This window comes from Phyllobates terribilis, unplaced genomic scaffold (assembly GCF_046119375.1).
Source record: "Phyllobates terribilis strain yellow unplaced genomic scaffold, ASM4611937v1 Scaffold_5__5_contigs__length_657084704, whole genome shotgun sequence".
NCBI lineage: Eukaryota > Metazoa > Chordata > Amphibia > Anura > Dendrobatidae > Phyllobates > Phyllobates terribilis.
In genome coordinates this window covers 298,495,638-298,518,903 of record NW_027362765.1, presented here as the reverse complement: position 1 = coordinate 298,518,903, position 23,266 = coordinate 298,495,638, and the positions used below count along the sequence as shown (strand labels likewise).

The window sequence follows — 23,266 nt, the reverse complement described above, 5'->3', positions numbered from 1 at the left end:
CCATATCAGTGCTGTAATACTGATTAAAATGATACCTGCAGTGAAGAAATCAGTTTGGTGGTTTGTGTGTAATATTTAAGGTTAGCTTTCTGCTACACCCCATGTTAGGGTATGTGCACACTATCCGTAGTGTCAGCGCTTTAAACGCAGCATACTTTATGCTGCGTCCAAAGCGCTGCGTTATATGAATACAGGTGAATCCACATGTGTTCATTGAACCATGCGGATGCACTGCAATCAATATATTGCACTGATCTAATTTCTCTTGCGGAGACTAGCAACTCAGCAAGGGAAATTGACATGCTGCCGTCTGGGTGATCCGCAGGTGCACGGAGACTCATAGTGGGCATGTAATTTCTTGCACTTTGCTTGTAATGTGGAACGCTGCAGTTTGCAAGCAGTGCAAGTGCGCTGTGTCCAGTCCGCAGCGTTTCCTGACCGTGTGCAGATACCCTTCCAGATATCAGCTTCTAAGGCGTGATTTTCTTAGACTGTAGGACTGAGGAGGCCTGCATATTGTTCTACAGGATCAGCCATGAAAATAAAAACCTTTTTTTCCCTGCGATGTTTTTCAGGGTCTGTCGCACGGAGAGCGTTGCTACATGTTCAGCATTATCAGCGTCTACGACCCAACACCAGCTCGGAGGAGATTATACCACAAGCACAAGGTGCTCTGCAACAAGGCTCTGTCTCACTATAAACGTTGAGAAAATATCAGCATCTGAACCCCAAAATAACCATTCTGAAACAATAACAGAAAAAGGACATTTATTTGCCCTCTAAAAATACAGGCAGCAGTTCACAGGAATCATCCAGGACCCCATATTTCTTGTCGCCATCTTCAGAACCACCTTTTCACAGTGGGCAGAACCTCTAATCACACTTTATTCACTCACAGGCACCACAACTAATTCACAGCGTGACAAGGTGTCAGAATAAAAATAAGACACCCATCATCCTAAACTTCCAGAAGCATCGGCAATACGAAAAGGCAATGTGGTATCATACATGTATGTATAAAAGCTCCACGTCGGCTGTGACAGGTGTATGATCTAGTCTGATTGCTCCATTGAATGATGCTATACTACCAGACCTCTGTGATATCAAATATTACCAAACCTTTATACCAGACTGTCTGAGCTCCTATAATTTCTGTAATAAGGACTACAGGGACAGCAATATATACATATATTTATCAATTCTGCCAACAGTGAAGGTTGGGAATTCCAGGAATCAGACCCCCATTAATCTAATGTTGATCTCCCATCTAGGGGATGATTAATATATTCTGCTGGACTTTCTACCCCTCTTATCATATTTTCTGTCTCCGTTCAGTTTGATGAAGTCTAGAATAGTCAACTACTCCCAATAATCTTGAGACTAAGTAACTAGACCCAATCTCCAGTATAAAGGAAAAGCTGGCAATGCATACACAGGATACAGAAACAAATTGGGGGGTGGGGGTGATATGTGGATTTATAGAACCCCCTTTTATTTTAATTGTCAAAATATTGGAAAAAAAACCCATCTATTAGGATATGCCTCCAAGGTTCAATTGTACATAAAGTAGAATAAAATGGAGTCTTTTGGGGCTGCCCATAGAGGAGGGTGAAAAATCACTTGATTTATTTCAGGTAAATTAAAACCAAAATAAAAGAACGTGGTAAAAACAAAGATTGGTGGATAATGAAAGAACGCGTTTTAGATCCAGTACTTGGATCTTCCTCAGGTTTATACTGGGCTTTGTTTGGTTCCCAAGATAAATGCAGAACTTTTGGTGGCAAAAATAAGAAGTTGTCAGAATAATTTAAAAAAACACATGGAAGTATATAAAACCAACTATTAACATAAAGAACTTCATTATAGAAATGTAAAACTTAGATAGTCGCTTAGAGCAATGAAATATTATGTAATTATTTTAAGGAGATGTACAATAGTAGTGCAAGCGAGAGAGAAAGAGAGGGAGCGAGAGGGGGATCGAGACCTAGTGGTGAAAAGAATATATAGCACCCCTATAGTCGCTTACAGCAAGTGAAATAGGTTTCAAATGTTTTTAATCAAGTTTTCTATGTTAATATGTGTTTTATATACTTGCATGTTTATGGAAATATTCTAATGTATGACCTCCTGATGCCATTTTTATTGATAAAAGCACTGCATTTATCCGAGAAACCAACAGAAAGATCTGAGGACGAGCCAAATACTGGATAGAAAAATCCTTTATTTTCAACTGATCTTTGTTTTTACCATGTTCTTTTATTTTTGTTTTAATTTTCCTGAAATAAATCAAGTGCTTTTAACCCTCCTCTACGGGCAGCACCAGAGACTACAGTTTTATCTACTTTCTGCACATCGTTGATCCTGGGCTCATCTGGTATTTCGGCTAGGAGTGGCAGCAGTCCCACCTTGCTATGCTATATTGCAGAGCTCACAAAGTGAACATTCTTTATTCATACTACCTACGGGAGCTCCTCAGTCTCTTTGATTTATTCACAGTGTTATCCCTTCTACCCAGGTCCAATTGGTCCTAATCCTGTGAACCTCGACTATCGCTAGAGAGTGCCAATTCATCTCAGCTTTATATGATCAGTTATTGACTTTGTTAAAGGTAACCCATCAGCGGATTCATGCTGCCCATATCACAAGCAGCATGAATCAGTGCTTGGCACAATTGCAGCCATAGCTTCTCCCTGCACTGCTTCAGATGATTGACAGTTCTCTATCTAAGTAGATACATGGAAGAGACCTGTCAATCACCTGGACTGGGGCTGTGAAAAGCCTTCAAACTATATTTTCTCTAAAACATTGGGGCGTTTCAGAAAACAATATTTAGTTACAATTGTGCAGCCAGGTTCACATTCATGCTGTCCGTGGTTTGGGCAGCATGAATCAGCTGACAAGCTTTAAGCCGACAATGTAGCCCATTAAGAAATCCAAATGGAGCTCACAGACACAGTAGCAATTAGTTTTCCAGCCACTTTGTACTAGTGATTGTGAGAGGGAAGGGGGAGAAGAACTCGTGGCACATGGGCCGCATAGCCAGCCGCTCTAACTCTGCATCTCCAGTCTTAGTGGTGACATCTAGTAGGGAAGAGACAATTTAAAAGAAGCCAACAGAAATAAACGCTAATGCCCCATTCATATTAAACAAAAGTCAGCCCAACCAGCCGGTATTGGCAGATACTAATTTATATGGGGCCCTCCAACTCTCCCCAGACAGATTACGTAGGGGAACAGAAGGATCCAGCCATTGGAATTTCAAAGGCCGATCTTATGGGTAGGCAGGGAGATAAGCCGCTGCGAGAGGTGTCTGGTGGCACTCTCAGAGAAAACAGGAACGCTGGGTATTTCGTCTGTCATAACAACCCTCCTGCCTCCATCCTAAACTATACTTACTAATTGGTGGTCCTTTAATATTGGTCCGCAACAGATTCACCCTTGCAAACATTCTCTGGATTTCATGTTATCCCGTAACAAGTATATATGAGTTTCTATTAGCAGGGGTGGTCACACAGCTTAGTGATGGGTGAAGGGACTCTCCCAATAAATATTTCCATCTGATGCATGGTAGAGCCATTTCATAAAAATAAAAGTTGCATAAAAATAAAAATCCAAATAGCATCGTACGTCCTAACAGCCCATATCATCTGTGTCACAGCTTCTGCAGAAGTTCACCTATCACCCCTATGAAAAGGAGACTGCCACCATCATAAATATCAGCAAGTGATAATCCAGGCAGTGTTCCCTATTGGACAAGGCCTCTTGAGCGCCCCTAGTGGCAAGATAAGACTTATGCGGAGAAAATCTTACAATGTGGAGATAGAGGGCTGTGTGTGCGTGAGACAGGGCAAGTACAGGTGATGTCTTTCCCATGTTCAACCAGAAACATTGCACCATGACAAATCATTAAATGCTTGGCAACATGCCAACTATTCAGCCAATGTAAATACGATGGAAGTCATTCGCTCCAAAAGCAGCGTTGCATTTTGGGCACTTGCGCTGCCGCGTGTCGTATCTGGTTTTCACACACTCAAAGCAGAAGACGTGGAAACACTTTGTTAAGACAGCATCCATCTTGCGGGAGTTGCAGCAAGGACACGTCAGCCGGGACTGCGGTAGAGAAGAAGGCATGACATTAGAAAGGCTGTAATCTATAGATTACATACAGATTATCAGAAAAGCAAGGATTCGTATCATGTATCAAATCAGAAAACCTTAAAATGCCTTTCCCAGACTAATACCAACGGCTTAGCATAAGCTATCAATATCAGACTGGTGGAAGGTCCACTCTCACCGCCCATCGGTCAGCAGAAGGAAGAGAACCACCATTTCCTCTTCGTTGTTGCCCAAGCACAACTACGTAATGTTAGAAACGGTTGTGCCTCACATTAAAGCCTACAGAAGCTACACCCAATTCAAGTAAATAGGAAAAATCTCAAAATAAGTCACAGCCCACAGACCTTCCAAGTATCAAGTGTGTCTAGGCAATGTTCTGGCTACCATTGGACCCATCAGTCCATTTCAAAATATGGCTATAACCATGAGCAGTATAGGAACTACAATGCCCGGTCTGCTGGTGGGTCTCCAGACCCAAACTTACAGCCTGATCTGTGTCTTTCAGGTGGTAAGTTCTGGTCAGAAGACCTGCGGTCAGTCCAGGCATTGCAGTCTACCGGAAGCGACAAGTCAACACCATTAACGTCACCACTGTGGCTAGTGATTGGCTGCAGCAGCCATGAAGTGACAGGTCATCGCTGACTTCAGGTAAACAGAGATTGGGGAAGGCAAGGATTGGTAAGGTATGAATCTTTTGGATATTTTACACCATTGTATGGGGTCTTTTACCATCAACAAGTCACCTTAACTGCCTTGGTGACAACATTTAAAAATAATGAAAAAGAAAAAAAAAAAAAAAAGGGTAAATGTGTGCAAATAGGCAACCGATAATGGTCTATGATTAGCGGATTCCTCCCTACATACAGTTTGTATGTATGGAGAGATCCACTGAAAAAGTCCAACCACTTGTTACCTTGCACTCTTTTATTTCTTCCATTAAAATCTTATCACAGGTTGGTACAAGATCAGGCTTCTTGGTGGATTCCAGTTTCTTCCGAAGACGGGAGATATCCTCCTGCAAGAAAACAAGCAGGCACACAATTTAACCAGGCATAGGACAGAATATTGGGGACACATTCAAATAACCTGCTACTTTCTTAGTACATTTACTGTGACTTGTTACCACAGAACATGAGGAGCATCACAAGCAGTACTTTCATTTAACTCCCTAGACTTCACTGGAGAGAACTGCATGCCACGGAAGACACCTCGCTAATACAGACTAAGCAACTGGTGCCTGCCCTGCACCAGGAACCAAGTCAGAGAAACTCTGATAGGCATGTTGGGCATGCACTGCGGATATTCCGGGTAATCCCGGCATGCACTGCGGATATTCCGGGTAATCCCGGCAGGCACTGCGGATATTCCGGGTAATCCCGGCAGGCACTGCGGATATTCCGGGCAATCCCGGCATGCACTGCGGATATTCCGGGTAATCCCGGCATGCACTGTGGATATTCCGGGTAATCCCGGCATACACTGTGGATATACCGGGTAATTAAGGCATACACTGTGGATATTCCAGTTATTCACGTGACATGGAAAGGGAAAAGAACACTTTTTCATACCAAGTTTAAGAGCGGTTTTCGCTCGAAACGCGTCTGGTAGTGCACCCCTCCTTGGTGCCCCTGTGTTTCCCTTCTATTATTGTTCTTCCACCAGCTGGAGTTAAATTATCGCTATCTGGATATTTTTAAAAAATTCTAAATAAAAGACATTTGTTTTTATTATTGGAGTCTGTGGAGCTGGATCATCGTCTTTCCTATTACCTATTCACGTGACATACACTGTGGATATTTCCAGTATTCCCTGTGGATATTCCGGGTATTGACAGTATATATTGTGGATATTACAGGTATTCCTGGCATTTACTGTGGATATTCCGGGTATTCCTGGCATATACTGTGGATATTACAGGTATTCAACAAGTTTAAAGCGCACCTCTCAGCAGGATTATGCTCAGTAAACTACATACACTGTCAGATGGGCTACATTACATTGATTAAAACGATACCTTGGTTGATGAAATCCGTCCTGTGGTTCTTGTATAATCTTTATTTTCAGTTTGGAAATAATGATATGCTCGTGCTCCGGGGAGGCCTGTGGGGGGCACTCTATCTGGTGCTCTGCTTACATATTCATCTGTATGCTGTTATGACAGCTCACTGTGCCTTCACTGACCTGCCTCCTATTTTACCTAGCCCCGCACTACTAGATGCATTATGTAAAATAGGAGGCAGGTCAGTGAACGATCAGTGAGCTGTTATAAGAGCATACAGATGAGTATGTAAGCAGAGCACCAGATAGAGTGACCCCCACAGTTCCTCCCCGAAGCACGAGCATATCATTATCTCCAAACTGAAAGTAAACATTACACAAGAACGACAGGATGGATTTCATCAACCAAGGTATCATATTAATCAGTGTAATGTCGCCCACCTGATAGTGTATGTAGTTTACTGAGCACAATCCTGCTAACAGGTGGGCTTTAAGCACCAAACAATATGCACTATGCATCTGTCACTCTGCTCTGAGCTTGGTCAGTAAACAATAAAAAACAAAAAAACAAACAGTGGTGCTCTGCTACATTCAGCAAAATAATATTTGTGCATAGACGGAAGAAAGAGCCACTCACCATTTCCTAAAATTAAAGTCTTTTATTACAATTCACAAGACATGGACGCGGTGTGCAGGGGGTACTCCTCTCCAGTACCCCCCCCCCCCCTGCACACCGCATCAGTGTCATGTAAATTGGAATAAAAGGACTTTACATTTAGGAAACTGAGTGGCACTTTCTTCCATGTATACACAGATGCGGGCGCACGCACTGTGGATATCACGGGCGTTTCGGGCCCACGCACTGTGGTTATCACGGGTGTTTCGGGCACACGCACTGTGGATATCACGGGAGTTTCGGGCACAAGCACTGTGGATATCACGGTCATTCCGGGCCCACGCACTGTAGATATCACGGGCATTCCGGGCCCACGCACTGTAGATATCACGGGCATTCCGGGCCCACGCACTGTAGATATCACGGGCATTCCGGGCCCACGCACTGTAGATATCACGGGCATTCCGGGCCCACGCACTGTGGATATCACGGGCATTCCGGGCCCACGCACTGTGGATATCACGGGCATTCCGGGCCCACGCACTGTGGATATCACGGGCATTCCGGGCACACACACAGTGGACATCACAGGCATTCCGGGCACACGCACTGTGGATATCACAGGCATTCCGGGCACACGCACTGTGGATATCACAGGCATTCCGGGCACACACACAGTGGACATCACAGGCATTCCGGGCACACGCACTGTGGATATCACAGTCATTCCGGGCACACGCACTGTGGATATTTACAGGCATTTCTGGCACATACTGTGGATATTATAGGCATTTCTGCAAGATACTGTTGCTATTATACAGCAATGTATTTCCATTTTACCTGGGCTCTCTTGTAGTTAAAGGCATCCTTTTCACGGCTTGCGCTGTTTCCTATAATTTCCACCCGAAGGTCTTGCAACTTCTTCTGTGACAGCTCCAGCTGAGCTCGCAGCTCCTCTGCTTGTTGTGAGGCCTCCATTGCCTGATAATCATGAAATAAGGAGGTAATCGTACAAAGAACTGATCAGCAAAGTCTTGTATTCTCTATGGTACCCCGAAGCAGGAGTCTAAAATGAAATTGTATTGAGGACGTCCATAGAAAGCAGACAGAAGGCACAGGAGCGTGATGCTCAGCAGAAGCTTAGTCCCTCCATTAAGTGAGCAGTGGACATCGGAATCCTTGGACTTCCACAACTTCTCTTTTTCAAGGACTTTTAACAGGTAAATGACTATGACATACATTTTCATAAGTAGTTAAGGAAAATATGAAGCAGGCTCCGGAGCCGAGCATGCCTCAGATGTGGCAGATGTCGGCTGTGGCCATTGTGTGCCTGGAGGGCACATCAATCGCAATGGTTAAATTACAGTGGGGAAAATAAGTATTTGATACACTGCCGATTTTACACGTTTTCCCACCTACAAAGAATGGAGAGGTCTGTAATTTTTATCGTAGGCACACTTCACCTGTGACAGAATCTAAAAATAAAAACCAGAAAATCACATTCTATGATTTTTACATAATTAATTTGGATTTTCTTGCATGAAACAAGTATTTGATACAATAGAAAAACAGAACTTAATATTTGGTACAGAAACATTTGTTTGCAATTACAGAGGTCAGACATTTCCTGTAGTTCTTGACCAAGTTTGCACACACTGCAGCAGAGATTTTGGCTCACTCCTCCATACAGATCTTCTCCAGATCTTTCAGGTTTTGGGGTTGTCGCTGGGCAACATTGAGTTTCAGCTCCCTCCAAAAATGTTCTATTGGGTTTGGGTCTGGAGACTGTCTAGGCCAATCAAGTACCTTGAAATGCTTCTTACAGAGCCACTCCTTAGATTCCCTGGCTGTGTGTTTTGGGTCATTGTCATGCTGGAAGACCCAGCCCCGACCCATCTTCAATGCTATTACTGAGGGAAGGAGGTTGTTGGCCAAAATCTTGCGATACATGACCCCATACCTTTAACCCCTTCAATACTGTCGTCCTGTCCCCTTTGCAGAAAAGCACCCCAAAGTATGAGGTTTCCCCCACCATGCTTCAAGGTTGGGACGGTGTTCTTGGGGTTGTACTCATCCTTCTTTTTCCTCCAAACATGGTGAATGGAGTTGATAACAAAAAGTTCTATTTTGGTCTCATCTGACCACATGACCTTCTCCCATTCCTCCTCTGGATCATTCAGATGGTCATTGGCTAACTTCAAACAGGTCTGGACATGGGTTGGCAGGAGCAGGGGTACCTTGATCCAGGACAGCGTAGTGTGTTACTAACGGTAATGTTTGAGACTGTGGTCCCAGTTCTCTTCAGGTCATTGACCAGGTCCTCCTTTGTAGGTCTGGGCTGATTCCTAACCTCTCTCAGAATCATCATTACCACACGAGGCGAGATCTTGCATGGAGCCCCAGACCGAGGAAGATTGACAGTCACCTTGTTTTTCTTCCATTTTCTAATAATTGCACTACCAGTTGTTACCTTCTCACCAAGCTGTTGCCTATTGTCCTGTAGCCCATGCCAGCCTTGTGCAGGTCTACAATTTTGTCCCTGGTGTCCTTAGACAGCTCTTTGGTCTTGGCCATGGTGGAGAGGTTGGAGTGTGATTGACTGATTGAGTGTGTGGATAGATGTCTTTTATATAGGTAATGAGTTCAAACAGGTGCAATTAGTACAGGTAATAAATGCAGAGTAGGAGAGCTTCTTAAAGGGGTTGTCCAGTATTTTATATTACCTCCGCAATGTATCCCCCTGGGGTCCCTAAGGATTTTTGTAATTACCTTACGTCGCAGATACTGAATGTGAGCGGCGCTATCACTGGCCGCTCACAGGCATCACGTGACCCCCGGCTGCAGCCGGCTCTGACATCTGCTGATGTCACGACAAGTGCTGGCAGCAGCCGGGGGTCTCTGCCTTCCACGTTCCACGGTGGTTGCCAGGCTGTGGGCGGGGTCACCCCCTGCATCACACCCGGCATCCACCTCGCGCTGCCTCTCCCCATTCATTGGGAAAGCGTGCGGTGGACGCTGGGTGTGACGCGGGGGGTAACCCCACCCACAACCCAGCAGCCACTGCGGGGACCCCAGCGCTGAGACACGCCTCACTTGTCGTGACGTCAGCGGGGGGTCACGTGATACCTGTGAGTGGCCAACGATAGCGCCGCTCAAGGCAGAAACAGCAACACAAGGTATTTACAGATATACTTAGGGGCCCCGGGGGGATGCATTGGGGAGGAGGGGTAATATAAAGTACTGGACAACTTATTTAAAGAAAAACTAACAGGTCTGTGAGAGCCCGAATTCTTGCTGGTTGGTAGGTGATCAAATACTTATTTCATACAATAAAATGCAGTTTAATTATTTACAAATCCTACAATGTGATTTTCTGGTTGTTATTTTTATATTCTGTCTCTCAGTTGAATTGTACCTACGATAAAAATTACAGACCTCTCTATACTTTGTAGGTGGGAAAACTTGCAAAATCGGCAGTGCATCACATATTTATTTTCCCCACTGTATTTAATTTACTGTCTTTGACAGTATAATTTAACCCCTCGCCTACATTGCAATTTTCCACTTTTGGTGTTTTCAAAGAGCAATACCTTTTTTACAGGATGAGTTGTAGTTTTTTGAAAGGGACCATTTAGTTTACCATTCAAGGTACTGGAAAACGTGAAAAAAATCCAAGTAAACAGAAATTCCGCAAAACAAAGAAAACAATAAAAAATAATTCTGCAATTCTTTTTTGGGTTTTGCATTTACAGCGTTTCTTCGTGATGTTAAAATGATTTGGCAATGTGATTCTCCAGGTCTGTACAATTATGTCGATGAATGGAAAAAAATAAAACTCTGCGGCTATGTGCCCACGATCAAGAAGAGCAGCGTTTTGGACGCACCTCACCTGAGCTGAGTCCAAAACGCTGCGTTCTAATCATGCAGTTAAATACGCATACCGTACAGGCCAAAAGTTTGGACACACCTTCTCATTTAAAGATTTTTCTGTATTTTCATGACTTTGAAAATTGTACATTCACACTGAAGGCATCAAAACTATGAATTAACACATGTGGAATTATAAACTTAACAAAAAAGTGTGAAACAACTGAAAATATGTCTTATATTCTAGGTTCTTCAAAGTAGCCACCTTTTGCTTTGATGACTGCTTTGCACACTCTTGGCATTCTCTTTTTTGTGAAGTATATAATTCCACATGTGTTAATTCATAGTTTTGATGCCTTCAGTGTGAATGTACAATTTTCAAAGTCATGCTTCAATAGTCTCCATTGGAAACTAAATGTTGCGATTATCCGATCGCCTGTGCTACACACAGCAGGGTTTCAGCCCTGCTGTGTGTAGCTAAAGTGTTCACTTGCTATGACCACCGACCGCTGGGCTGCACTCATAGCATTCCGGCAATGACGACCGCAGGGGTCTACTGCAGACCCCGGGTTTAAATGCCAACCCATCGGCGACCCGCAGTCATGTGACACGGGCGCTGATGGGTGGGACTAGGGATGTGCTTCCGACACGGCGATGTTAAATGCCGCTGTCAGACATTGACAGCGGCATTTAAAGTGTTAACAGCCGCGGGTGGATCACGATGTTAGGGGCACATGACAGCTGATCAGATTTCATGTGCCCGGTTACATGCGGACTCAGCGCCGGAGCCCGCATGGAGTGCACGGATACCATCATGGACGTACTCATACGTCCAAGGTGGTAAAGATGTTAAATCACCACCTTTTCCCAATTCAAAAGTAAAGAGATTCAAAGATTTTAAAAAATGAACATATTTGGCATCATATCATCTGAAAAAGTCCAATGACGATATCAAATTATTGAAACTATACGTTAACCCCTTCACCCCCCGGCCTGTTTGCACTTTAATGACCAGGCCAAATTTGACAATTCTGGCCACTTTATGTGGTAATAACTCTGGAACGCTGATTCGGAGACTGCTTTTTCGCGACACACTGTACTTCATGATAGTGGCAAATTTATGTCGATATTTTTTTGCACTTATTTGTGAAAATATTGCAATTTTGGTGAAACTTTTAATTTTTATGCTCTTAAACCAGAGAGTTATATCACACAATATAGTTAATAAATTACATTTCCCACATGTCTACTATACATTTTTGCTAGCAAGTTAGAAGGGTTAAAAGTTGACCAGCGATTTCTCATTTTTCCAACAAAATTTACAAAAACATTTTTTTTGTTAGGGACCACATCACATTTGAAGTCATTTTGAGGGGTCTATATGACAGAAAATACCCAAAAGTGACACCATTCTAAAAACTGCACCCCTCAAGGTGCTCAAAACCACATTCAAGAAGTTTATTAACACTTTAGGTGCTTCACAGAAATTTTTACAAGGGTAACAGGAGAAAAATGAACTGTACAATTTGTTGTGCAATTTCTGCTGAGTACACTGATGCTCCGTATGTAGTGGAAAACTACTGTTTGGGTGCACGGCAGGGCTTGGAAGGGAAGGAGCACCATTTGACTTTTGGAGACAAATTTTGTCTGAAATAGAATGCCACACAAAATCCTTTTTGAAAATAGAATAAGTTTTCAATTTTCAAAAGGGATAAATTCTAAAAAAATTAACTATACAATTTGTTACACAATTTCTCCTGAGTATGCCAATACCGCATAAGTGGTTGAAAACTACTTTTCAGGCACAGTACAAAGCTCAGAATAGAAGAAGCGCTATATAGGAGTTCAGATTTTGCTGGACTGGTTTGCGGGTGCCATGCAACATTGGCAGAGCCCCGGAGGTGCCAAAAAAGCAGAAAAACCCCTTAAGTGACCCCATTTTACAAACTACACCTCTGAATAAATTCATCTAAGGGTGCAGTGATCATATTGACACCACAGGTGTGTCAGAGAATTTTATACCATTGGGCAGTGAAGAAAAAAAAAGACATTTTTGCCACAAAAATTCTGTTTTAGCCCCAGATTTTACATTTTCACAAGGGAAAATGGGTAAAAAGGGCACCAAAATTTGTCAAACAATTTCTGCAATACCCCATATGTGGCTATACAGTATTGCTTAGCCACAAGGAGAGACTCGGAACGGAAGGAGCGCTATTTGACCCTTGGAGAACAAATTATTGTAGAATAGTTTGCGAACTTCATATACAGAGCCCCTAAGTGCCAGAAGAGGAGAATCCCTCCTCAAGTGACACAATTTTGGAAATTACACCCCTCTGGGAGTTTATTTACAGGTGCAGTGACAATTTTGACACCATGGGTGTTTTTTCCACAAACATCAGCAGTGAATGCTGCTGAGTGAAAATTGTAAATCTGCCATCTATCCATATATTGTAGTAACCAGTACAAGCTGTAGTGACCAGTACACGTTGTAGTGACCAGTACACGTTGTAGTGACCAGTACACGTTGTAGTGACCAGTACACGTTGTAGTGACCAGTACACGTTGTAGTGACCAGTACACGTTGTAGTGACCAGTACACGTTGAAGTGACCAGTACACATTGAAGTGACCAGTACACATTGAAGTGACCAGTACACATTGAAGTGACCAGCTCATGCTCCTGGAGACATGAACCCCATAAATTAAGCGGGTGCTCATCGCTACAGAAATGCCAAATGTGGTTTAGGCACACTGTAGGGTGAAGGGCATTTGGATTTGGGAGTGCAGATTTCCCTGGATTTCTTTTAGGGGGTGAGGTGCCATAGCGCTTTTCCAGATCCTTTGTATTACCTGTAACGTGATAGGTCCTATATTTCCATTGACGGACCTGAGTAGGGACTTTCCTTTTTTCGTAGATTGAGTTGAAGCTTTTATTAGGAACATTTTACATAACATTTTGGATCACATTTATCCTGCACTCTACGCTGAGCACTTACATCGGGGTTTCCATCTTAATCGCTGAGTAACGTGATTCAGATGAAACCTCCGAGGGATCCATTCACTATAATGAGGCAGCAGAGTTAGTCTGGACTCTTTCCGACCTCTATTCATTCAGCAGTGTCCTTTCCAGAAGTGCACAAAACTGTGGCTGACCACACTTTTGTACACGCTTAAAAAGACAGACACTGCTGGATCAGAGGCCAGACGGCGTCCACAGTGCCTCCATCTGCCTCATTATAGGGAATCTTCTGCCAAGGTTTCTGTCTGAATCACGTATATCAGAGATTTACACGGAAACCCCGGTGTAAGCGCTCAGTATAGAGCGCAGGATAAAAGTGTGCAGAAACTTATTGCTATCTTTGGGAGGCAGAATAAACAAATTAACAGCAGGTGAAGAATTGATTTTATTTATTTTACACCGTCCCTCGTGTGGTATAAATAATTAGACGACTTTATTCTTCGGGTCGGTGTGATTCCAGCGATTCCAGATTTATTTAGTGTTTTTATGTTTGGTTGCCGTCGCACATTAAAAAAGGTTTTTTTTTTTGCAAAATAAAAAAAAAGTTTGTTTTACTTTTTTTTTTTTTTTCTTATTGGTACCATTTTCGGACACTGGACATTTTTTAATCGCTTTCTTGTCTAATTTTTGGGAGGCAGAATAAACAAAAACCAGCAATTGAGGAAAAGTTTTTTGGGATTTTTTCTTTTTATGCCGTTCCCCGTGTGGTAAAAGGCAGTTTTATTCCTCGGGTCAGTAGGATTACAGGGACACCACGTTTATATTATTTTTTTTTTATATATATTTTGCCGCTTTTACACAATAAAAATAATTTTATTAAAAAAAAAAAAGAGGGATTTTTGGTACTCACCGTAAAATCTCTTTCTTGGAGCCTTCATTGGGGGACACAGGACCATGGGTGTATGCTGCTGTCGCTAGGAGGTTGACACTAGGCAAAAAAAAGGAAAATAGCTCCTCCTCCGCAGTATGCACCCGCCTACAGGCACCAAGCTCACCAGTTAGTGGCTAGAGCAGTAGGAGAAGCATAAAAATAACCACTATGCAATGCCCAACAGGGCACAACCATGAAAACTAAATGAGATGCCCAACAGGGCCAACTGAGATGCCCAACAGGGCCAAATGGACATATGACCAAAACAGGGAGGGTGCTGTGTCCCCCAATGAAGGCTCCAAGAAAGAGATTTTACGGTACCAAAAATCCCTCTTTCTTTATCGCTTCATTGGGGGACACAGGACCATGGGACGTCCCAAAGCAGTCCCCTGGGTGAGAGAATAGAAGATGGTCACAGACTAGGTCAGACTGCGGCAACTGCCGCCTGCAGGACCTTCCGTCCAAGACTTGCATCAGCCGAAGAATAAGTGTGGACCTTGTAAAACCTTGAAAAGGTGTGAAGAGAAGACCACGTTGCGGCCTTACAGATTTGAGAGGCCGAAGCCTGATGGCGGGCCGCCCAAGAGGCCCCCACCGCCCTGGTGGAGTGAGCCCTTACTCCGGGAGGGGGAGGTTTGCCCGAGATGCGATGTGCCTCCAAAATGGTCGAACGTATCCAACGGGCGATGGTTGACTTGGAAGCAGGGAAACTCTTGCGGTGCCCCTCAGGGATGACAAAAAGGGCATCCGAGCGCCGAAGGGAGGCCGTTCTAGAAAGGTACACACGTAGAGCTGTGATCAGGTCCAGTTTGTGCAGGGACTTATCCCGTGGATGCACTGGAGCAGGGCAAAAGGAAGGCAAAATGATGTACTCATTAATGTGAAAAGCGGAAACTACCTTTGGCAAAAAGGAAGGCACCGGCCTGAGCACTACTTTGTCTTGATGGAATACCAGAAAAGGCGACCAACAAGAGAGGGCTGCGAGTTCTGCGACCCTTCTAATAGAGGTAACAGCCACCAGAAAAACCACCTTCCAGGATAGGAAAGAGGCTGGAATGTCCTGAATGGGTTCAAACGGAGGCTGTTGTAGAATACTTAGGACCATATTAAGGTCCCATGGTTCCACTGGAGGGCGATAGGGGGGCGCTAGATGGGCCACCCCTTGTAGAAATGTCCTGACCTGAGGACGGCCAGCTAAGTTACGTTGGAATAGAATGGGCAAGGCCGAAACTTGGCCCTTGAGAGTGCTGAGAGAGAGTCCCGCCTCTAGGCCAGACTGAAGAAAAACCAAAATGACTGGCAAAGAAAAGGACATAGGAGTTAGCTGATCCTGTTCGCAGTGACGAAAAAAAGGCTCTCCAAGTTCTGTGGTATATGCACGAGGTAGCGGGTTTTCTGGCGATAATTAGGGTCTGAATGACATTGTCAGAAAAGCCCGCCGTTTTCAACACCGCGGCCTCAACGGCCATACCATTAAATTTGGAGAACGAGAACTCTGATTAAGAATAGGACCCTGAGAGAGGAGGTCCGGGCGGTCTGGTAGTCTCTAGGGGGGAGTCGACAAGCAGATTTACCAGATCTGCGTACCAGACTCGTCTGGGCCAATCTGGGGCTACTAGGAGAACTGGTACTCCCTCTGTCTTGACCTTTTTGATGACTCGAGGGATCAAAGGTAGAGGTGGAAAGAGATAGGGCAGATGGAACTGTGACCATGATCGCGGGACCGAGCTACAAAGGACGGAACCTTGTGGTTTAACTGGGACGCCATGAGGTCGACGTCCGACGTGCCCCACCGTAAGAAGATTTGGTGAAACACCTCGGGATGGAGAGACCATTCTCCTGAGGCGAGGACCTGCCAACTGAGGAAGTCGGCCGCCCAATTGTCGACCCCTGGAATGTGGACTGCTGAGATTGCCGGGACTGTCCTCTCGGCCCAAAGTAGCAGTTTTGTCACCTCTTTTAAAACGGGCTTGCTGCGCGTTCCTCCCTGATGGTTTATGTATGCCACGGCCGTGGCATTGTCCGATTGTACACGGACTGGGAACCCTGCCAGGATTTTCTGCCAGAGACGCAACGCCAGGTAAATCGCCCTTATCTTCAGAATGTTGATGGGAAGGAAGACTTCATGGGGACTCCACCGGCCCTGGACCGTGTGTTGTCGAGGCCGAAGGGGAGGGCAGTGAACTGGTAATGCGCGTTCCTGAAGGAAAAGCGAAGGAACTTCTGATGTGACGCGCAGATTGGGATGTATAGGTATGCATCCTGAATGTCCACTGAACATAGATATTCCTCGGTTTGCATCGAGGCTATTACAGACCTGAGGGACTCCATCCTGAACTGTCGGATGCGTACATGTTGGTTTAGCTGTTTGAGGTCCAGAATCGGACGCAGTGAGCCGTCCTTTTTTGGGACGACGAAAAGATTTGAGTAAAAAACGGAAAACCTTTCCTGAAAGGGAACCGGGACTATGACTCCTGAGCGCAGAAGGGAGATGATGGCTTGAAGGAAACCGGGAAGCAGAGATGGTTGTGGGGGGCGGGACTTGAGAAAACGTGATCGTGGGCTGGAATCGAACTCGATTTTGTAGCCGGAAGTCACAATTTCTTTGACCCAGGCATGTTCTATTGCCAAGAAACTGTGAACAGAAGGAGATGGCCGCCCACCCTTGGAGAAGTCCCAGGTGGGAGTGACCCGTCATGCTGAGGAAAACCTGTTGGATCGAGATCGTGATCCAGAGGACTCGGAGGAGTGACTCTTTGGGCGCCAGTTAGGCGTGAGCCTAAAGGAGGGCTTACGACTGTCCCGCTGTGCTGGAGTACGGTCCTGTTGAGAGGAGGGGTTCGGTTGAGCGAACTGACGAAAGGACCGGGACTGAAGGGGACGTCTCCTAGGAAAAGGGCGTTTGGGTCTGGGCTGGGGGAGAGAGGTACTCTTACCCCCAGTAGCATCAGAGATTATCTGGTCTAGCTTGGATCCAAACAGCCTGGAACCTTGAAAAGGAAGATTAGTTAGAGATCTTTTGGAAGCCGGGTCGGCGTTCCAGGCTTTAAGCCAGAGAATTCTACGTAAGGCAACGAGATTACTGGAAACCTGGGCTGAGCATGCAGCGGAATCTAGGGACGCCATAAGTAGATATTTTCCAGCGTGGCCGATTTGATCAGCTAAGTCGGCCAGATCGTCCAGGGAGGCCCCTGCTAGGATGCCCTGTCTGAGCTGTTTGGCCCATGCGGACACCGCTTTTGATACCCAAGTTGAGGCGAAGGAAGGGCACAGGGAGATGCCCGCAGCCTCAAAGGCGGACTTAGTGAGGGCCTCAACCTGTCTATCCGTGGTATCCTTAAGGGAGGAACAGTCCGGAAGAGAGAGTACCGTCTTGGCGGAAAGGCGAGAGACGGGAGGGTCCACAGATGGGGACTCCGTCCATTTGCTGACTAGGTCATGGTTAAAGGGGTATAGGACGTTTAACTGTTTCTTTCCTGTAAAGGGCTTTTCTGGACGATCCCAATGCTTCTGAAAGACACTGTCAAATTCTGCATGGTTAGAAAAAGTGCATGCAGGAAGCTTAATCTTTTTGAAGGAAACTGAGTAGTCCCGGGAAGGGCTCTCGTCTTCTGTAACATGCAGAGTCTGATTGACAGCCGTTATAAGGCTGTCTATCATGTCCTGGATCCTGGAATACTGGTCTATGTCAGAACCAGAGTCTGAATCTGAAGCAGAGTTAGATCCTGGGGCGACCTCCGGGGAAGAGGTGTGAGACGCAGGGAGCATCTTGGAGTCTGGAGAGCTGGAGAATGAGCTTGCATGAGTCCGTTTCTGAGAACGTGCCGTCAGTCTGCCCCTGAGAGGAGGGGGGCAGGGGTGCGTGCGAATCGTCTGTGGGGACGTTCGGAGCGCTGGTGGCCGTGGATAACATAGGCAAACGTTCTGGCAAGCGTTCTAAGACCTGCACCAGAGATTGAGAAACCTTGGTGAGGTCAGAGACAGACTGACATAGCAACAGCCCACTCCGGAGAGGAGGGGGTTACCACGTCCTGATCGGCGGGGGGATCTTGGGGTGCCAGCATGGTGTGGGTTTTGCAAGTCGAGCAGAAGGCCGTAGTGAGACCCAAGGGCCACTTAGTACCGCAAAGAGCACAGGCGTAGTATGTGACAATGTGAGAGGGACGGACTGAGAGCTCCCTGGGTTTGGGCATATGTGCCTGACCAGGGATACTGCAGGGGAGGGCGCTGTGGGCAGGAAAGGGTGGGGGTCGGTGTCAGGACAGAGCCTACCCGATCCTGCAGAGAAGCAGTCCCGTGTCCCCCTGAAAGGCTCCGAAGGTGAGGCTGGAGCGGGTCACAGTAGGTGCCGACGGAGTAGGGAGCTGCGTGCGGCAGAGTGATAGCGTCGGTGTAGGGGGGAGGAGCAGGGGACGCTGCGTTGATGACGGAGCGCGTCGAGGCTCCGATAGGGGGATGGGAAGGGGGCGTGGCTTGAAAGGCCCCCTTGATAGGTCCGCGGAGGGCTCGAGGGCGTGACGGAAGCGTCACTATGCTCCTCGGCCCTGGTTGGTTAAATAGGAGGGGGCGTATAGCCGTCGGAGCGGTACCGCCCACCGGACACGCCCCCCGATGGATAAAAGCGCGGCAGATTTGCGTCGCATACAAAATGAAAAAGAAGGAGGAAGTACCGCCCACCGGACACGCCCCCCAGACGGGAAAAAGCGCGGCATTTGCCGCGCATACAAAATGACGAAGAGGGAGGAAGTGGCCCAGGGAAGCGCTGTAAGCGCCATGTTTGGTGAGAGGGGGAGGGGGGAGGGGGGATGGGGGGGAGGGCAGATAATGCTGGGGGACTGGAATCTACACTGAAAGACAGGGAAGTACCTGTCTTAGCGGAATCGTCTGTTCCTTTCTCTTGTTGAGGATGGTCTCAAGATGCCTTCCTGGATAGGGGGGGATCCTGGCTTTTCCTCCTTCCCGCACTGTCCGGTCCTAGACAGTGCAGGAGACGGTGTCAACCCCAGAAGACTGGGGGGGGTCACCCGCAGGGACCACCGTCTCCCTCCCAGGCCGCTCCGAGGAGGGGGCTGGGGTGAGGAACAGGCTAGGACTGGCCACTGAAATCACCCTGAGACACCCTAAGGTGACAGGGGATAAGTCCTGCCCAGTGGGTACGAGAGTGGGCGATGTGAGGGTAGCCACATTGCTCTCTCGGTCGCATGTGGGTTAACAGGGGACCCAGTGTTCCCTGTTAGCCTGAAGAGCTGTATCTGAAAGAGAAAAAACAAGGATTAATAAACACAACAGGGTTGGATCTGTGAAGATCCAGGTCTACCTCCTACAGACACTAAGCTTAAACTGGTGAGCTTGGTGCCTGTAGGCGGGTGCATACTGCGGAGGAGGAGCTATTTTCCTTTTTTTGCCTAGTGTCAACCTCCTAGCGACAGCAGCATACACCCATGGTCCTGTGTCCCCCAATGAAGTGATAAAGAAATAATTGTTTCTTTTTGATCGTGTTTTATTCCAGTTTTTGTTTGGTGGTATGATGAAAAAGCATAGTTTTTTGACACTTTTTATTTCTTTTTTCACTGAAGGGGTTAAAGAGAGCTTTATTGGTCGGGTGATTCAGGACGCAGCAATACCAAATATGTGTACTTTACTTGTTTATTTTTTTTTACATTAATGTATTTAATGGGCTTTTCTTTTATTTTTTGGTTTATTTTGTAATTTTTTTTATATTTTTGCAGTGTTTTTAAAAACTTTTTTTTACCTTGTCCCAGGATGGGACATCAACTTTCCCTGCTCTGATTGCGGATTTAATACTCTGCAATACTTTTGCATTGCAGGGCATTTGATCAGGCAATCACACACAGGCAGGAGGCGTGTCAGCTCCTGCTCTCATCAGGAGCTTACAGGCCACTGTCCTTGGGTGACCCTATGGCCATCTTTCGACCCAGGGTCACCATGGAAATCATCAGCACAACGCGATCATAATCGCCTTGTACCAATCGGAGCAGAGCAAGAGCTCCCTCCCTTTACAACCCAATCGATGCCGCTGTCATTATTGACTGCGGCATCAGAGGGGTTAAACGCCCATGAGTGGCGCTAGCACCGAGCATAGGTGTTGCCGCAGGGTGTCAGCTCTCATATAGTGCCGACACTCACTTTTGATCGTGCAGGCGCTTGGAGTGAGCCCACGTGATTGTCACTCCATACATGTACGGCGGATGTCGTGAAGGGGTTAAACGTCGAAAATAAAAATAATCTGTATGCCAGAATTGCCATTTTTCGGTCGCCACTCTCCCCCCTGCATCCTCCCCAAAAACAAACAAACAATTATAATTCAAAACAATGTGAATAAAACAGTCAGCTCATAGCAGAAAATATAACCCTTCACCCAGCTCAATAGATGAAAAAAAAGTTATGCCTCTTGGAATCAAGGGAGGAAAAAAGAAAGAGTAAAAGCAAAAAAAATTCCCTGGTCATTGAAGGGTTAAATAAGCTACAAGGTGAATAAAGCTTTGTTACCTTTCGCTTACTGAGATCTAGCGCTTGTGTGCGCAAAGTCAGCTCCTTCTCCCCTGTGGTGATGCTGCCCTGCAACAGATGCTCCTTTTCCTCTAGTTTTCGAAGAACTTGTAGCTGAGCATCCACCTGAAATGTAAGTGACATGTGTCTAAATATGTATCACTGGTCAGGTACAACACTCCAAGCCCTCCCCCACCCCACCCCACTCAGTCCTCCCCCACTGCACCCCACTCAGTCCTCCCCCACTGCACCCCACTCAGTCTTCCCTCCCCCCCCACTCCACCCCACTCAGTCTCCCCCCCCCCCCACTCCGTCTTCAACCCCCCCCACTCCACCCCACTCAGTCTTCCCTCCCCCCCCACTCCACCCCACTCAGTCTTCCCTCCCCCCCCACTCCACCCCACTCAGTCTTCCCTCCCCCCCCACTCCACCCCACTCAGTCTTCCCTCCCCCCCCACTCCACCCCACTCAGTCTTCCCTCCCCCCCCACTCCACCCCACTCAGTCTTCCCTCCCCCCCACTCCACCCCACTCAGTCTTCCCTCCCCCCCCACTCCACCCCACTCAGTCTTCCCTCCCCCCCCACTCCACCCCACTCAGTCTTCCCTCCCCCCCACTCCACCCCACTCAGTCTCCCCCCCCCACTCCACCCCACTCAGTCTTCCCTCCCTCCCCCACTCCACCCCACTCAGTCTTCCCTCCCCCCCCACTCCACCCCACTCAGTCTTCCCTCCCCCCCACTCCACCCCACTCAGTCTTCCCTCCCCCCCACCCCACCCCTCTCCACCCCTCAGTCTCCCCCCCCACTCCACCCCACCCCTCTCCACCCCTCAGTCTCCCCCCCCACCCCACTCAGTCTCCCCCCCCCCTCCGCCCCCCCACTCCACCCCACTCAGTCTTCCCTCCCCCCCTCCGCCCCCCCACTCCACCCCACTCAGTCTTCCCTCCCCCCCACTCCACCCCACTCAGTCTTCCCTCCCCCCCCACTCCACCCCACTCAGTCTTCCCTCCCCCCACTCCACCCCACTCAGTCTTCCCTCCCCCCCCCACTCCACCCCACTCAGTCTTCCCTCCCCCCCCCACTCCACCCCACTCAGTCTTCCCTCCCCCCACCCCTCTCCACCCCTCAGTCTCCCCCCCCCACTCCACCCCACCCCTCTCCACCCCTCAGTCTCCCCCCCCCACTCCACCCCACTCAGTCTTCCCTCCCCCCCCTCCGCCCCCCCACTCCACCCCACTCAGTCTTCCCTCCCCCCCCTCCGCCCCCCCACTCCACCCCACTCAGTCTTCCCTTCCCCCCCACTCCACCCCACTCAGTCTTCCCCCCCCACAGTCTTCCCTTCCCCCACTCAGTCTTCCCTCCCCTCCCACTCCACCCCTCAGTCTTCCCTCCCCCCCACTCAACCCCACAGTCTTCCCTTCCCCCCCTCCGTCTCCCCCCCCCACTCCACCCCACTCAGTCTTCCCTCCCCCCCACTCAGTCTTCCCTCCCCCCCACTCAGTCTTCCCCCCCCCCACTCCACCCCACTCAGTCTTCCCTCCCCCCCCACTCAGTCTTCCCCCCCCCCACTCAGTCTTCCCTCCCCCCCACTCCGTCTTCCCCCCCCCCCACTCCACCCCACTCAGTCTTCCCTCCCCCCCCACTCCGTCTTCTCTCCCCCCCCCCACTCCGTCTTCTCTCCCCCCCCCCCACTCCGTCTTCTCTCCCCCCCCCCACTCCGTCTTCTCTCCCCCCCCCCACTCCGTCTTCTCTCCCCCCCCCCCCACTCCGTCTTCTCTCCCCCCCCACTCCGTCTTCTCTCCCCCCCCCCACTCCGTCTTCTCTCCCCCCCCCACTCCGTCTTCTCTCCCCCCCCCACTCCGTCTTCTCTCCCCCCCCCCCACTCCGTCTTCTCTCCCCCCCCCCCACTCCGTCTTCTCTCCCCCCCCCCCACTCCGTCTTCTCTCCCCCCCCCCCACTCCGTCTTCTCTCCCCCCCCCCACTCCGTCTTCTCTCCCCCCCCCCACTCCGTCTTCTCTCCCCCCCCCCACTCCGTCTTCTCTCCCCCCCCCCACTCCGTCTTCTCTCCCCCCCCCCACTCCGTCTTCTCTCCCCCCCCCCACTCCGTCTTCTCTCCCCCCCCCCACTCCGTCTTCTCTCCCCCCCCCCACTCCGTCTTCTCTCCCCCCCCCCACTCCGTCTTCTCTCCCCCCCCCCACTCCGTCTTATCTCCCCCCCCCATTCTGAAAACTAAGGAAAGAACACTAGTTCCTTTCGCTGCTAGTTAGAGG

General features: G+C 48.0%; 1 protein-coding gene across 1 annotated transcript in view; it reads right to left on the bottom strand.

Annotated features, from left to right (window-relative positions):
• Positions 1-751: 751 nt before the first annotated feature.
• The window catches only part of RNF20 (ring finger protein 20), a 52,323-nt gene continuing 29,808 nt past the window's right edge, over positions 752-23,266 (bottom strand). Inside the window, exons 17-20 of the mRNA XM_073684384.1 lie at positions 20,997-21,122; positions 7,571-7,711; positions 5,030-5,131; positions 752-4,110 (exon numbers count right to left, since the gene is read on the bottom strand). Coding sequence (XP_073540485.1) covers positions 3,934-4,110; positions 5,030-5,131; positions 7,571-7,711; positions 20,997-21,122 — 546 coding nt within the window. The 3' untranslated portion in view covers positions 752-3,933. The remainder of the gene's footprint in view (positions 4,111-5,029; positions 5,132-7,570; positions 7,712-20,996; positions 21,123-23,266) is intronic.